This window comes from Microtus oregoni, unplaced genomic scaffold (assembly GCF_018167655.1).
Source record: "Microtus oregoni isolate MIOR12 unplaced genomic scaffold, Mior012 000011F_ref0000422, whole genome shotgun sequence".
Classification (NCBI taxonomy): Eukaryota; Metazoa; Chordata; class Mammalia; order Rodentia; family Cricetidae; genus Microtus; species Microtus oregoni.
In genome coordinates, this window is record NW_024543070.1 from 31,143,423 (window position 1) to 31,161,790 (window position 18,368).

At 36.3% G+C, this 18,368-nt stretch overlaps 1 protein-coding gene across 1 annotated transcript in view; it reads left to right on the plus strand.

Annotated features, from left to right (window-relative positions):
- LOC121453584 (coiled-coil domain-containing protein 178-like) overlaps positions 1-18,368 on the plus strand; it is a 316,272-nt gene that overhangs the window by 29,085 nt on the left and 268,819 nt on the right. The window contains exon 8 of the mRNA XM_041660455.1: positions 4,557-4,710. Coding sequence (XP_041516389.1) covers positions 4,557-4,710 — 154 coding nt within the window. The remainder of the gene's footprint in view (positions 1-4,556; positions 4,711-18,368) is intronic.

Consider the following 18,368-nt stretch of genomic DNA (forward strand, 5'->3'; position numbering starts at 1 on the left):
AGGCAGACAACCAAGATAAAAATGAGACAACTACCTGTTCAGTGAGTTTCTGTCTCAAGGCAACAAGGCTGACAATGGCAGCGAAAGACACCAGATGTCCTGCTCTGGCCTCCACATGGACATATGTATCCACACATATATGTACATGCATGGATGCACATACAATACAATACAATACAATACAATACAATACAATACTTACCCACCAAAAGTGGCATACTCATCGCTTTAGTCATGCCTTTGAAGGTACACTCTCAGACGCATGCAAGTATAAAGTAACCATGATGTCCTGGGATATGATTGGCCTCTTATCACTACGAATCGACTTTTTCTGGTTGCTGTAATTATTTTTCCTTAAACTTATGCATAAATGTAATTTTATTAGCTGTTATTTTTATTAATATTTAGAAAATATTTTCAAGTTCCAATGTGTTGGAGTATCTATGCTTTGGAGTCACCTAATAAACTTCACACAGACAAAAACATTTTGTCTGTTATAGTAAGCATGATTTTAAAGTCAAACCACTGAAAACATTCACAAATCATTGCTGCACCCCTTGAATATAAACTATGTGACCCATTTTCTTATTGAACCGTTGTTCATGTTGCTACTTATTATCATTTCATTCTCCTTTATTCTCTCTATCTGACTATAATTCTGTTTTATTATTTTGCAAGGTACATTATTTGCTAAATTCAAACTTACATTGTTGAGATTCAAAACATATAGGATACTCTCAATATATTGATTAATGAAAAAAATAATTAAAAGTTTGCTTTATTTATCCATTGCCACTAAATATAGCAGTTGTTGATTATAGGATGTTTTATTTCATAACCTATAAAAACATTTTTATTATTTTTTAAAGAAGAATATTTTTTAAAAATTAAACTTACCATCAGGACAACTACTTCTTCCCCTTTTGTGTCTTGGGCTTTTCATCATGAGTCCTCCTCGGCCAATAGATCTCTTAGAATCCATCATGAGTCCTCCTAGGCCAATAGATCTCTTAGAATAACAGCTTTAGTGAGGTTCTCTTAACAAACTGAGGTTAATTTTGAAAGAAAAATTATTTTAATACAAATAAGACACACAGGGGCTGGAGAGGTGGCTCAGAGGTTAAGAGCACTGACTGCTATCTATACCCAAGGACCAGGGTTCAATTCCCAGCACCCACATGGTGGCTCACAACTGTCTTGAACTATAGTCCTGGTGAATCTGATGTCCTTTTCTGACTTACTTGGGAACCAGGTATGCAGGTGTTAAAAGACATGAATGCAGAAAACTACTAATATACATAAAATAAAATTTATAAAATAACATAAATAAATAAAATGTTGTACAGTCTTTGAATTTTAATTTTTTTAGAGTGTTAGTCATGTGACTTTTCCACTGTCTTTTTAAAGGTCACCTATGTACTTGAGACCTTAATGATTTATTATTTATGCATAGGTCTATACGTGAATGTGTGCTCCCAATGTTCAAGTACCCAAGAAGGCCAAAGCGGGTAATGCATCCTGGAGTTCTAGATACAGGCAACTGTGGACCACCCTGCTTGGGCCTTGGGAGCTGAACTCCTGTCCTCTAGAAAAGCAGTGAGCTATCGTAACCACTGAGCCATCTCCCCAGGCTTCCTTATGGAGACTTTGTCTATTTCATTTTTATAACACTCTAGTTATAAACTACCTTCCCAACTAGCTAAATAAAATGAAAGTCAGTGTCGTCTAGTTGATTTTGTCCGCCTGTTATTTTCCTGGTTATTCTTTATTTATCAAATGCTAATCTATTGGTGATGTAATTTATATAAAATTTATGCTATTTTTCTATCTTTCAAGTCTTCCATCAACATTGCCCCCTGTGCCTGTACTTCTGTGTGTATTTGGGAGTGGAAGGCTGTTCAGTAACACACCAACAATAATATTCCTTAATTAATATGATGTAGTCATGTTCTCTGTCTTGCTCATGCTAAGTTGTACAGTGATTCCCCCAAAATGTTTGCTTTCTTTATTTTTCTTTATAAATAATTATAGACTCACAGAACTCTATGGAGTTCTTAATTCCCTTCTGTAGGCTTCTCCTATTGGGAAGATCTTAGAGATTAGAACTAGTATAATATCAGACTAATAAAGAGGCCTTGTCCAGTTTTCACCATGTTTTTACATGGACTCAGAAGCATGTGGGGGGACTGAGTGTGTAGTTCTATGTAATCTTCTCTTGTGTGTAAATTCAGTAACTACTGTGCCAATCTATATATAGAACTGTTTCATCTCCTATGCTACCTGAGGTTTGTTCCCCTTGCTCTTTCTCTGCTCTTCACCTTCAGAGCTTCATCATTTGGACATGTAACATAAATATATCTTGGAACAATCAACGTTTGGATTCTTGTTTTCTTTTTCTTTTTTAATTAAACATAGTGCCATTGAGATTAATCCATTTTGGCAGTTGTATCAAAAAGGCCTTGGAATTTATGATTCAATGTTGTCTCGTGGTGTGGATGTGCTGGGTGTGTTTACTCAACCACACTTTGAGGGGGGGCATTTGGTTAGTTTCTAGTTTCTTGTGAGTCTGATCAAAACTAATTAATGTGCAAGGTGTGAGTGTTAAGTTTTTATTTTTCTGGAATGCCTGCCTCTGAATATAATTGCCAGACTGTATGCTAAGTATGTCTTCAGTTTTAATAGAAACCACAAATTGGTCCAGGATGTGGATGGAAAGACCATTTGACGACTAATAAGATCATTTTTTTTTCTCCCAACATAATATTTTTAAAACTGATTTGTATACTTCATACAGGGTACACCAATCATGCTCCCTCCCCATTCCTCCCCAGTTTACCCTTCCACCCTTGTACCCTCCCCCCAAAAGAAAAAAAATACAGGAAGTCCAATTATTGATATACATATACTCATTAAAATGATCAAATTCCAACAGCCAGCCCTTTAATGATAATTGAGTCCCCCATCACGCACATACACACCGCAGAAGTCATCAGCTGTGAAGAACTACACATTGCATCTCTATCATAACTTTTAAGGACTCTCTTCAATCACTTTCTGTCTGGACTGTTTCTTTTCTTTGGGGGGTGGGGTGGCAAGGTTGTCACAGAAGCTGTCAATGTCTCTCATCTCAATTACAAATCTACAGTCATATACACACCACTGCAAAAGAAGCTTCCTTGCTCATAACAGCCAGCAACAGAGTGGACCATGGACTTCCACATGGTTTCAGGCAGCAACATGAACATCCAGGCTCCAACATGGTCCCCAGAGGAAGCAGGCACCATAGGCCTAACATGATCTTTAGCAGTGGCACAAACCACAGATATCAACATGGTCTCCCGTGACAGCCCAGATCACACACACCAATATGGTCCCGAGTAGCAGCACAAACCAAGAACACCAAAATGGCCTCCAATGGGAGCCCAGATCATGTTCATCAACAATGACCTCCAATATCAACACATATGACCCTTGGCATCAGCATGGCTATGTTGGTGTCCCTGGTCTGGAACACCACCTGAGATCACTTTTTAAAAGAAAAACAGAAAAAGTTCAGTTCCTGTAGCATGTTTGTAGCACTGAAGTTTTAGTTCACACTTCTTTTGCATGTTTTCTGCTTTAGTTTCTGAATGTTTTATAAAGTATCTAGTCCAGTGTTTTTCCTATCTGGTGTAGATAACTCTTTCTTAATAGAGGATGCAAACATTTTTTAATTAGATTCAAAAATTGCAAAGATCTATGGTTTATGGAAGGTTTGCCTTTTGATCTCAATGGGGATATTTTTGTGACAGATGTGTTAAGGGTTGTTGAGATTTAATCTGCCAAATTTTTTTATAGGTGTAGTGTCATGGAAAATCTCTTGTCCTGATTCTTAATTCAAAGTGTTTTCTTCTAAAATATTGTATGCAGTTTTACATTTTACACTTGAATGCATTAAGTTAATGGTGCATGGGATTTAGTCAAATTGAGTTTCTTCTTCATTCAGTTTCTCCTTGAGCATTTATGTCATACTGCTTTGGTTGTCACATTGTTTTGTGAAATATGGTCAAGAAACAACAAGCCTTATTTCCATGATTCTACTTGTACATACTGGGTCCTGTTCCATTCCCCTACATGCCCGACACTTCCAATACCACCTTTGGTTTTTGATGAATAAACTCATACAATAGTTCTTGACAATAGAGAGAATGTGAGTGACTTTCTCTGTTTTATTCTCCTGTCTGTTACAGCTTAGTGGATGTGAAAATGGTTATATTTTAATGCCCGGTGACTTTTCATCACTTTATTACCCAACGTTTCCTACAAGATAATCTAAAACAATTCCTCCCAAAGAGTCAATTAATATATGCATAAATTTTCTCTCTATTCTTTCCATTTGGAAGCATAAATACTAGTTTGTTTTTGTTCTTACTCTTTGCTTAATATCCACAGTCTTTTAGGAATTTGCAACTGCCATGGAATGGGGGAATTTTTAGAATAAATTCCACCAATTCCTAGTAAGTTTGGGGTTAATTTTCTTTTCAACGTGGATAAAATCATCTTTGCTTTTACCTTAGGAGAGAACTAGGTAAGCTTAGCAACCTGCAGGCCCACTACTCAACCTCGATTGAGTCTGTGAATGTCCACATTGACGAGGATGAGGAGATAATGACAGAGATGCTGAGAGAAACAGAGAGCACAACAAATGAACTATCAAATTTACTGAAAACAGTGAGTTGTTCGTATTTTCAAAATTTAGAAAACCGTTTTAAGCTAGAAATAGTACATTTTCTTTGTCAGTTATTGAATACCAGTCAATTTCCTGCCTGCATTAGTTTTCTATTGTTAGAGAGCAAAACAGATTTGGCATCTGGACAGAATGCTTATTTCATCATTAATTAAAATTTTATTTTTGTTAATTAATAATTGTTATGTATAATTATATGGCTTAATGACATTTTAATGCAAGTATGTCATGTGCATTGGCGACAAGCACCTTCCAATACACTCTCCTGCCCTGCCTTCTCTCCCATTTGTCCTTTTTGTAAATAATATCCCTTCTGATTTATATAAATGCACATGTCTATATGTGTGTATATATATGCATATATATGTGAGTGTGTGCATGCATAAAGATGGTATTTGCATTTACTTGTTTGACTTACTTTGCTTAACATAATCATCTTCAGTTCCATTAATTTTTCTGCAAATGCTATGGTTTTGTTCTTAATTATTCCTGAATATTTGTTCATTTTTTTTTAAACAGGAGACTACAATTGAAAAACCTTGACATTTTAAAGAGCTTTTGGAGTTAGAGAGAGATTGTGGATATTATAGAGAGATTTAAATTTGGAAAAAGTTTGGGTGTTTTAAAGAGACAGACGTTTTAAAGACTGGGACTTTTGAAGTTATTTATGTTTTATACTGAAATATTGGTATTGGCATTCCATCTTAGAAGCAGGTGAAAATGTCCTATTTGTCTAGTGGAGTGTCTGCATGTCGAAGGGCAAGGGATCAGTTGTGCAGGCTATTTTTTATTTACTTGACAAAAGCTGGCATCGCTGTGGAAGAAGGGCCCTCAATTGAAAAAGACTTCTACCAGACTGACCTGTTGGCAAGTCTATGGTGAATTTTTTAAACTGATGATTGATGTGTGAGACCCTAGCTTACTGTGGACTGTGCTACCCACGAACTGGTGGTCCTGGTTACAATAGAAAAACACGCTGAGCAAGCCATGAAGAGAATTTCACTGAGCAGCATTCCTCCATGGCCTTTGCTTCATTTCTTGCCTTGAGTTATTGCCCTAACTTCCCTCAGGAATGGAATATGAAAGCTCTAAGATGACATAAACTCTTTCCTCACCAAGTTGGCTTTGGTCATGGTGTCTTATCAAAGAAGCAGAAATCCTGACTAAGACACTGTGGATGTAACTTCTCAAAATGTGTAATTCATTGAAAGATATAAGTATAAGCACTAGGGACATGTAGGAGTCCAAAGATTACTTATTATTATTCAAATATTTACAATATTTAAAAGAAGTTTTTCTGCTGATAGTTCAATTAGTCATCTGTGAAATGTTCCCCAATTGATGAGATATTTTCATAGAAGGTAAAATTAGTTGCTAAGCCTGTAATCTTTTATTTCATACATCATTTTTAAACTGGCAACCCTGTACCTCCTTAATTTGTTGCAATAACACAATATTGTTCATGTCAGGGAATCATGAAAGCATTAAAAAGGTTCCTAATAGTTTTCAGTTATAGAAATTGTTTGGGCTACACATTCCAGGGAAGATGAGAGCATGATGAAAGTTAAAATATATTAATTTTTCAGCATGTCTTTCATTATAAGCTACATTTTCAGCAGCACACATCAAGTATTAGTTAAAAGCAGTGATGTGCATGATCATCAAGCCTTGTTTTTTTTTAATTTATTTATTTATTAAAGATTTCTGCCTCCTCCCCACAACCGCCTCTCATTTCCCTCCCCCTCCCCCGATCAAGTCCCCCTCCCTCATCAGCTCGAAGAGCAATCAGGGTTCCCTGACCTGTGGGAAACCCAAGGACCACCCACCTCCATCCAGGTCTAGTAAGGTGAGCATCCAAACTGCCTAGGCATCCCCAAAGCGAGTACGAGCAGTAAGTAGGATCAAAAACCCATTGCCATTGTTCTTGAGTTCTCAGTAGTCCTCATTGTCCGCTATGTTCAGCAAGTCCCGTTTTATCCCATACTTTTTCAGACCCAGGCCAGCTGGCCTTAGTGGGTTCCCGATAGAACATGTGCAACTGAAACCTTCAGTACAAGAGAAAGATAGGATTTGTGCTGCTTATGTGCACATATGGATTCACGGAGAATTGATTTTCAGATTTCAAGGCACATTTTCCTCCCAATTTAGAGTTTTTCCCTTTTTGACCTAGACTCTTCTTCAATCTGTGCCATCCTTAGTCCTTAGCTCTATGCAAACACATTTCTCCATGTCTTCTCTGTAAATAATAGCGTTAGTGATAGCTTTTGAAGATTCAAGGGTCCTAATCAAATTACTTTAAATGTGAAAAGGAGGCTTTCTTTGAGTTCCTTTTCCTTATTTTATGCTATCACATATTTTACAATACTTTCATACATGTATATAACACAATTATAGTCCTTGGAGATTTCATATATGGGTACTGTGTTTACATCTTTTCCATTATTCCCTCTCACAGCTTCCTCATCTCTGTCTCAGGTTCATGGTTTCTTCCTTAAGTATTATTATAATTATATATGTGCATGCACGTATATATGAACGATGCTTACTATTATATAAATTAATGTTGCTGCTGTGTGTATTTGCCAGTGCTGGGTGCTGAGGATTGGATAATCTGAAAGAGGCTCATCTATGGATATTGATTCTGCCTTTTTGGCAGCATGGAGGTCTTCATCTAAGGATAGTACCTATGAGAATTCCCCATCCATATTAATATGGCAACTGGTATTATTATGATGGGTTTGTTTAGGTGACTATATTTTTGACATTTCCTGAGAGCAGCTTCACTGTTCTACACAGAAGACACTATCTTGGTGCAGATTCTCTATCCTAGTCCTCTGAGATGCTCCCTGAGTCCTGAGGTTGTGCTGCACATTTTAGTAATCCTGAGAGCAACTGTCAATTGCATATTCTGCAGTGATCTATATCTGCTGTAAAGATGCTTTGATGGAGTGCATCTTGATGGCTTTGTCCACCAATGCTCTCTCTTACCCTTTTCATGTTCCTACTGAATCTTTTCCTGACAAGTCCCCTCATAATCTCATACCCATCTGTAGGAGTCACTGAGTTTAAGTTTGGTTGCTTGCATAAACAAGTGAAATTTAATCAGTGACTACACCACTAAAGAAAGTGACACCCTTTCCCTGGTAGACACTAAATGCCAATTTGTCATGGATGAGGCAAAGGCTTGGGAGGCCACATACCTTCTAGCCTTAATGGCACTTTGTCCCATAGTCCAGAAATGCTTTAGGAAATAATTTCCTTATTAGAAACTTAGGGTTTTGTGATATAATTGCTGCCCTCTACAGTTTAGTATATTATTTATTAATATAATTAATGTGACTTAAAAGTTTTGCTTTTTACAAAATGAAAAATAAAAACCACATGATCATCTCATTAGATGCTGAAAAAGCTTTTGACAAAATACAACATCCCTTCATGATAACGGTCTTGGAGAGAGCAGGAATACAAAAAACATACCTAAACATAATAAAGGCAATATACAGCAAGCCAACAGCTAACATAAACTAAATGGAGAGAAACTCAGAAAAATCGCACTGAAATCAGGAACAAGACAAGGTTATCCATTTTTTCCATATCCATTTAATATAGCTATTGAGGTCATAGCTAGAGCAATAAGAAACAAAAGGAGATCAAGGGGGTACAAATCGGAAAAGAAGTCAAACTCTCATTATTTGCTGATATGATAGTTTACATAAGTGACCCCAAAAATTCTACCAAAGAACATCCACAATTCATAAACACTTTCAGTAGAGAAAAGGACTGGGAAAGAAATCAGAGAAACAACACCCTTCACAATAGCCACAAATAGCATAAAATATCTCGAAGAAACTCTAACCAAACAAGTGGAAGATTTGTATGAAAAGAACTTTATTTTTTTTTATTGAGAAAAAAAAAATTTCCGCCTCCTCCCAGCCTCCCACTCCTCCCCCCTCCCCCACTCCTCTCCCCTTCCCCCCACTCCTCTCCCCTCCATCTCAAGTCTGAAGAGCAGTCAGGGTTCCCTGCCCTGTGGAAAGTCCAAAGTCCTCCCCCCTCCATCCTGGTCTAGGAAGGTGAACATCCAAACTGGCTAGGCTCCCACAAAGCCAGAACATGAAGTAGGAGCAAAACCCAGTGCCATTGTCCTTGGCTTCTCATCAGCCCTCATAGTTCGCCATGTTCAGAGAGTCCAGTTTTATCCCATGTTTTTTCAGTCACAGTCCAGCTGGTCTTGGTGAGCTCTCAATAGATCAGCTCCACTGTCTCAGTGGGTGGGTGCACCCCTCGTGGTCCCGACTTCTTTGCTCATGTTCTCCCTCCTTCTGCTCCTCATTGGGACCTTGGGAGCTCAGTCCAGTGCTCCAGTGTGGGTCTTGTCTCTATCTCCATCCATCACCAGATGAAGGTTCTATGATGATATGCAAGATATTCATCAGTATTGCTATAGGCTAGGGTCATTTCCATTTTCCTATCCTCAGCTACCCAAGGAACTAACTGGGGACCTCGGCTTGGGCTTCTGGGAGCCACTCTAGGTTCAAGTCTCTTGCCAACTCTAAGGTGGCTGCCTTAACTAAGAATTGTGTTCCCGTGCTCCCCTATCCTACCTTCCTTTATCCCAATCTTCCTTTTTCCCCAAGTTTCCCCCATTCTCGTCTTCTCCCTTTTCTCTCCCCATCTCCCCTTACCCCCATCCCACCCCACCCCCAAGATCCCAATTTTCTCCCCGGCAATTTTGTCTACTTCCCATAGCAAAGAGGATAAATATATGTTTTTCCTTGGGTTCACCTTCTTACTTAGCTTCTTTAGGTTCACCAATTGTAGACTCCGTGACCCTTATTTATGGCTAGAAACCAATTATGAGTGAGTACATCCCATATTCATCTTTTTGGGTCTGGGGTACCTCACTCAGGATAGTGCTTTCTATTTCCATCCATTTGCATGCAAAATTCGAGAAGTCATTGTATTTTACCGCAGCGTAGTACTCTAATGTGTAGATATTCCACACTTACTTCATCCATTCTTCCATTGAAGGCCATCTAGGTTGTTTCCAGGTTCTGGCTATTACAAATAATACTGCTATGAACATAGTTGAACAAATGCTTTTGTCATAAGATAGGGCATCTCTTGGGTATATTCCCAAGAGTGGTCTTGCTGGGTCCAGGGGTAGGTTGATCCCGAATTTCCTGAGAAACCGCAACACAGATTTCCAAAGTGGTTGCACAAGATTGCATTCCCACCAGCAATGGATGAGGGTACCCCTTCCTCCACAGCCTCTCCAGCAAAGGCTATCATTGGAGTTTTTTATTTTAGCCGTTCTGCCATGTCCCTGATCGCTAAGGAGGTTGAGCATGACCTTAAGTGTTGTTTGGCCATTTGAACTTCCTCTGCTGAGAATTCTCTGTTCAGTTCAGTGCCCCATTTTTTAATTGGGTTAATTAGCATTTTAAAGTCTAGTTTCCTGAGTTCTCTATATATTTTGGAGATCATACCTTTGTCTGTTGCGGGGTTGGTGAAGATCTTCTCCCAGTCAGTAGGTTGCCTTTTTGTCTTGGTGACAGTGTCCTTTGCTTTACAGAAGCTTCTCAGTTTCAGTAGGTCCCATTTATTCAATGTTGCCCTTAATGTCTGTGCTATTGGGGTTACACATAGGAAGCGATCTCCTGTGACCATCTGTGGTAGGGTACTTCCCACTTTCTCTTCTATTAGGTTCAATGTGTTCTGACTGATAGTGAGGTCTTTAATCCATTTGGACTTGAGTTTTGTGCATGGTGATAGATATGGGTCTATTTTCATTCTTCTACAGGTTGACATCCAGTTAGGCCAGCACCATTTGTTGAAGATGCTTTCTTTCTTTCATTGTATACTTTTGGCTCCTTTATCAAAAATGAGGTGTTCATAGGTTTGTGGGTTAAAATTCGGGTCTTCTATACGATTCCATTGGTCGACTTCTCTGTTTTTATACCAGTACCACACTGTTTTCATCACTGTAGCTCTGTAATAGAGTTTGAAGTCAGGGATGGTAATGCCTCCACACAATCCTTTATTGTATACGATTATTTTGGCTATCCTGGGTTTTTTGTTTTTCCATATAAAGTTGATTATTGTCCTCTCAAGATCTGTGAAGAATTTTGATGGGACCTTGATGGGGATTGCATTGAATCTATAAATTGCCTTTGGTAAAATTGCCATTTTTACTATGTTGATCCTCCCAATCCAAGAGCAAGGGAGGTCCTTCCATTTTCTGATATACTCCTCAATTTCTTTCTTCAATGCCTTAAAGTTCTTGTCGAATAGATCTTTCACTTCCTTGATTAGAGTTACCCCAATATATTTTATGCTGTTTGTGGCTATCGTGAATGGTGAAGCTTCTCTGATTTCCCTCTCTGCTTCCATATCCTTTGTGTATAAGAGGGCGACTGATTTTTTGGAGTTGATCTTGTATCCTGCCACATTACTAAAGGTGTTTATCAGCTGTAAAAGTTCTTTGGTGGAGTTTTGGGGTCGCTTATGTACACTATCATATCATCTGCAAATAACGAAAGTTTAACTTCTTCCTTTCCAATTCTAATCCCCTTGATCCCATTATGTTGTCTTATTGCTATTGCTAGATCTTCAAGCACTATATTGAAGAGGTATGGCGAGAGTGGACAGCCTTGTCATGTTCCTGAGTTTAGTGGGATGGCTTTGAGTTTCTCTCCATTTAATTTGATGTTAGCTGTCGGCTTGCTGTATATAGCTTTTATTATATTAGGTATGACCCTTGTATCCCTAATCTTTCCAATACTTTTATCATAAAGGATGTTGAATTTTGTCAAATGCTATGCCCCTAATATAAAAGCACCCACGTACATAAAAGAAACATTGCTAAAACTCAAGGCAGCCATCAAACCGCACACACTAATAGTAGGAGACTTTAACACTCCTCTCTCACCAATGGACAGGTCAATCAGACAGAAACCTAACAGAGAAATAAGAGAATTAATGGAGGTAATGAATCAAATGGACTTAACAGACATCTATAGAACATTCCACCCAAATAGAAAAGAATATACCTTCTTCTCTGCAGCTCATGGAACTTTCTCAAAAATCAACCACATAGTCGGCATCAAAGCAAACATCTACAGTTACAAAAACATATTAGTAACCACCTGTGTCTTATCAGATCAACATGGATTAAAGTTAGAATTCAACAACAATGCTACTCCCAGAAAGCCTACAAATTCATGGAAACTGAACAGTCAACTACTGATCCATACCTGGATTAAGGAAGAAGTAAAGAAAGAAATTAAAGTCTTCCTGGAATTCAATGAAAATAAAGAAACAACATACTCAAACTTATGGGACACTATGAAAGCAGTCGTAAGAGGAAAGTTCATAGCACTAAGTGCCCACTTAAAGAAAACAGAGAAAGCTCACATTGGAGACTTAACAGCCCACCTGAAAGCTCTAGAAAAAAAAAAAGAAGCAGACTCACCTAGGAGGAGTAGAAGACTGGAAATAATCAAACTGAGGGCTGAAATCAACAAAATAGAAACACAGAAAACAATACAAAGGATCAATGAAACAAAAAGCTGGTTCCTGGAGAAAATCAACAAGATTGACAAACCCCTATCCATACTAATCAAACAGCAGAGAGCGAATTTGCAAATTAATAAGATCAGAAATGAAAAGGGGGACATAACCACAGACACAGACAAAATTCAGAGAATCATTAGATCTTACTACAAAAGCCTATATGTCACAAAACTGGAAAATGTAAAGGAAATGGACACTTTTTTAGATAAATATCATGTACCAAAGTTAAACCAGGACCAGGTGAACAATCTAAATAGACCTGTTAGTCGCGAAGAATTAGAAGAAGTTATCAAAAACCTCCCTACCAAAAAAAACCCAGGACCAGCTGGTTTCATTGCGGAATTCTACCAGAACTTCCAAGAAGACCTAATACCTACACTCCTTAATGTATTTCACAATATAGAAACAGAAGAGGCATTGCCAAATTCCTTTTATGAAGCTACAGTTACTCTGATACCAAAACCGCACAAAGACTCAACCAGGAAAGAGAATTACAGGCCAATCTCACTCATGAACATCGATGCAAAAATCCTCAACAAAATACTGGCAAACCGAATCCAAGAACACATCCGAAAAATTATCCATTATGATCAAGTAGGCTTCATCCCAGGGTTGTAGGGCTGGTTCAAAATATGAAAATCTATCAATGTAATCCATCATATAAATAAACTGAAAGGGACAAGAACTTTAAATCTTTGAAGAAAGAAATTGAAGAAGACACCTGAAAGTGGATAGATCTCCCATGATCTTGCGTTGGTAAAATTAACATAGTAAAGCTGGCAATCTTACCAAAAGCAATCTACAGATTCAATGCAATGCCCATGATAATCCCAGCAAAATTCTTCACAGACCTTGAAACAACTGTACTCAACTTCATATTGAAAAGAAAAAAAAAGACAGGATAGCCAATACAATTCTGTACAATAAAGGAACTTCTGGAGGCATCACAATCCCTCACTTCAAACTCTACTACAGAGCTACAGTACTGAAAACAGCCTGGTATTGGCATAAAAACAGACAGGAGAACAAATTGAAGACCCAGATATTAATCCACACACTTTTGAACATATGATTTTTGACAAAGAAGCAAAAAATATCAAATGGACAAAAGAAAGGATATTTAACAAATGGTGCTGGCATAAACGGATATCAACATGTAGAAGAATGAAAATAGACCCATATTTATCACCATGCACAAAACTCAAGTCCAAATGGATCAAAGACCTCAATATAAATCGAGCCATACTGAACCTTATAGAAGAGAAATTGGGAAGTACACTTGAATGCATGGGCACAGGGAACCACTTCCTAAATATAACCCCAGAAGCACACAGAGAAAAACAATTAATAAATGGCACCCACTGAAACTGATAACCTTCTGTAAAGCAAAGGACATGGTCAACAAGATAAAAAGACAGCCTACAGAATAGGAAAAGATCTTCACTAACCTCACATCAGACAGAGGGCTGATCTTCAAAATATACAAAAAACTCAAGAAATTGGTCATCAAAAGAACAAATAATCCAATAAAAAATGGAGTACAGACCTAAACAGCAAACTCTCAACAGAGGAATCCAAAATGGCTGAAAGACACTTAAGGAAATGTTCAACATCCTTAGTCGTCAGAGAAATGCAAATCAAAACAACTCTGAGATTCCATTTTACACCTGTAAGAATGACAAAGATCAAAAACACTGATGACAACTTATGTTGGAGAGGTTGTGGGGAAAAGGGAACATTTCTGCATTGCTGGTGGGAATGCAAGATGCTACAGCCCCTTTGGATATCAGTGTGGCAATTTCTCAGAAAATTAGGAGACAGCCTCCCTCAAGACCCAGTAATATCACTTTGGGGTATATATCCAAAGGATGCTCAATTGTGCCACAAGGGCATGTGCTCAACTACGTTCATAGCAGCATTGTTTGTCATAACCAGAACCTGGAAACAACCTAAATGCCCCTCGACCAAAGAGTGGATAAGGAAAATTTGGTACATTTACACAATGGAGTATTACACAGCAGAAAAAAAAAAAACAAAAAACAAAAAACCACATCTTGAATTTTGCAGGCAAATGGATGGAGCTAGAAAATACAATTTTGAGTGAGATAACCCAGACCCAGAAAGACAATTATCACATGTACTTACTCATAGGTGGTTTTTAAACATAAAGTAAAGAAATCCAGCCCACAAATCACAACCCCAGAGAACCTAGATAACAATGAGGACCCTAAGAGAGATATATATGGATCTATCTATATGGGAAGTAAAAAGACAAGATTTCCTGAGTAAATTGGGAGCATGGGGTTCTTGGGGGAGGGTTGAAGGGGAGGGAAGACCCAGGAAATGGAGCAGAGAAACATGTAAAGCTCAATAAAAATCAATAAAAAATATTTTAAAAATAAATAAAATAATAAAAATTTAAAAGTAGTTTTATTGAACAATGATGTTGGCATACAACATTATTTTTGTCATTCAATGCAGATAAAGAAATGAACTTGTTTGGTGCATAAGCCATATATTCAATATTTTCAAATATTGTTCTTAATAGTAAACAGTTGGTTTTGTAAGTTATTAGTCAGTATATTTATATATAGTTTGTTGTGTTATACATGAATCTGAACACTGTGATTTCCCTATTCACATATTCCTTTTTATTTCATATTTTATCTCAAAATTTTTTAGATAACATATTTACCTATAAAATCATAAAGGAAACAATAATTATAACTATTAGTTTATTAATTAGGAAGCCTATCTAGGTAGATGTGGAGATTTTTGGTAAACACAAAGCTATTATTTGGTACAGTAAAGTACAACTTCATAGTTGGAAGATCACAGCATTGTAGTTTCATACAGCAACCACAGTGTGCAAAGAAATCATGAAAGAGAAAAGTTTATGTTGCTAATTTTCATTGTAGGCTTTCCAACTCTTTCAAGTGTGTGCCCACACAAGTAAAATATTAGTGGCATTTATAAGTTGCCTTTCCTTATCTGTACTTGATGTTACCCAAATGTCCAAATATGTGCTCAATATCACGCTTAAGTTTATTTTAAAAATGTAGACTAAGGTGATCAAAGCTGTTTAATTGGTGATGAATGAATGTTGACTATAGAAAATGTTTTCTGGGCACCTGTGAAGTTGGTATTACAGAGTTTGCCAGTCGACCAATTGAAAATCATATTAATATTAAACTGTTTTAAATTCATTGGACGAACTCTGCCTGGTTATGGTTTATTGTTCTTCTAATTTATTGCTATTTGCCTTGCAAGTATTTCACTTAAGATTTTACATCCATATTCATAAGTGAATTGTACTTCACTGTTCTTAATTTGTGTCATATTTGATAGATTTTCTTATTGGGACTATGGTAGTTTTAGAAGATGAACTTTGATGCCTTCTTTTTTTTTCTACCCAGATATTTGATAAACATTTAAATAACTTTTCTATGAGGATATGGTAAAACCTTCAGACAAAAATGCAACTACATTTCCTGGGCTTTTTTATTGTTTGAATGGTAGTCTTATAAATATTATTTGTTGTAGCATATGACTAAAAATATTTTGAAATTTTTAACAGATTAGGAAATAAATTTTCAGATGCATTTGCATCTTGCAGTAATATATTAAGTCTCCATTATGAAAATTTTCCATTTCTAATTATATATATGTTATATTATTTAGAGTTTAAAATTTATAAATAAATTTGAAATTGCTTTCAGTTTGTTGTTTTTGTAATTTTCTAATCACTAATAAACTAAGAAATGTTTCATAGTTTTAATTTCTTTCACAGTTATAGACTTACCTTGTTTCTCATTTTATTCATTCCTATTTAAATTCTGAATATTTATACTTAGTTATATATATGGTATATGTATATATGTTTGTATATTTACACATATAGACATATACAGGCAAGATTTTCCTGCTCTGGAAGCTCTAGTTCTATTTCTTGCTATACTGTGCATAAAATTCTTTGCACAATTTTCTGCATGCATCATATTTAGTGTGTCTCTGTGCAGTCCTATTTAAGAGCATTCCAGTCAGGCCTACCCAACATAGAGGCTGCACTTACTATTAGCATATATTGTTTTCTTCATGAGAGCACTCATAAAATGAGATTCATTATACAAACTGTGATCTAAAATTATTTCAAGGCACATCTTACATAGCTCAAATAGCATTCATTTTTCAAAGTTTGGAATACACTAAAATACAGAGGAAATTTTAATCTGTTATATTATCTCACTGTCAAGATTCATCTCCTGCTAACATTCTCTTTACAAAAGTACACAGGTCTCGTACTATATTTAAAAATATATAACCAAATAAGAATTGATAATATGCCTCTCTTTAGATAAAACTTATTAAATAAAAACTTATTTCTATATACTTTTACATTATAATATGCAATATTTATGACTTGAGACTTTCTTAGAGGCTGGATATTCATGTTTTTAATTTTAAAAATTATAAACAAAGATATGATAAACATCTCAATTATGTTTAAGCTAAATTATTCACTTCAATAAAATAATATCTTTGTGCAAAAACTATAAAACTTGCATGATTGTGTGGTGCCTGAAGAACCATGAAGAATCACAATAGTCATTCTTTTGGCTTACATGATTTGTTCTCATTTATAAATTTTTGGAAACTCTGCAAACTCCAGATTGGCCCTTTTACAGATGACAGCTTCTAAAGCAGCATTTCTACTGATGAAATAATTTGCTTTCATAAAATCTTGTGAAATTGCTATCCCATCATCTATTATCTTCTTTTCCTAAATGTGTAAATGACATTGCTGGTATTAGCATTGTTTCTTTAAAACTGAAATAAGTTTTGAACATTATGGTCAACACAGTCCAACTACAAACTGAATCTTGTTTAAATCGAAAGGATTCTTTTATTGGTTCTAGTTTATATTTTCATTTATCTATATTTTAGAATAAAAATTTCAGTCAGGAAACTATTGCTTCAGTTTACCAAGCTCTGAGTTTGTAGTTGCCCGTCAGTACCCCCTGTAGATGTCAAAATCTCTGCATTCTTTATAGGAAACAGTGCAGAGCTCACACAGAACCTACGTATATCTTTACACACACTAAATTGTCCCTTGATTTCCACACGCCAAATTGTCCCTTGATGAAATTTTCTAAGACCTTGATGAGATGTGTATTTTATATTAATGGTGCTATATAGGGAATCATTGTCACAAGATTTTCAATGTAGACATTATTTTTTCAAATATGTTCACACACAATTGCTGATGTAGATCCTGTGGTTCAAGGCTCCTCCTGGGTTAATTAGGACTGCTTTTTATAAGTTTTTTTTTTCATGCAGAATTTGAAGGTTTTTCAAGAAATCTATTTTTGTTGCAAGTGTAATCTAGATTTCTCTTTGTTTTTTTTTGTTTGCTGGTTATGTTTAGGTAAATAATCAGTTATTCTAGTTCATACTAAGGTACTGATTCTATTGTTTTCAGCATTATTCATCCTTGGGATTTCAGGATGCAAAGTTTTACTAGTCTGCCATGTGTTCTCATGCCTACAGTTGTTTTGTTATTTGACAATGTCAGTCAATACCTCTAGTGAGATGCTGAATCACAGTAATAATAACTGGAGTCTTTGTTCTGCCCTTTTCTTACTTCAAATGATTTTTTTTTTGCCAAGCTTTAGTTTTCCCTTAAAGTAGGCAGAGAGTTTTAAGAATTAATACTTTCTCCTGCTTGTTTGTAAACAAAAATTTCTTGTTCTTAATGTCTGATCCCAAATAGCCAACACAGAGGCTTAATATTAATTATAAATACTCAACTAATAGTTCAGGCTTATTACTAATAAGCTCTTACATTTTAGGTTAATCCATTTTCTTATTTATGCTTTGCCACATGGTGGTAACTTTATTAGCATGGCACATTCACTTCATGTTCCCTCTGCATCTGGCTGGTTACTCCTTAACACTGTCCTTCTCCTTCCCATCAGCCTTCGTTTGCTCACTTCTGACTGTACTTTCTATCTGACTACTGGCCAATCAGTGTTTTATTAAACCAATTAGAGTGACAAAACTTTACTAT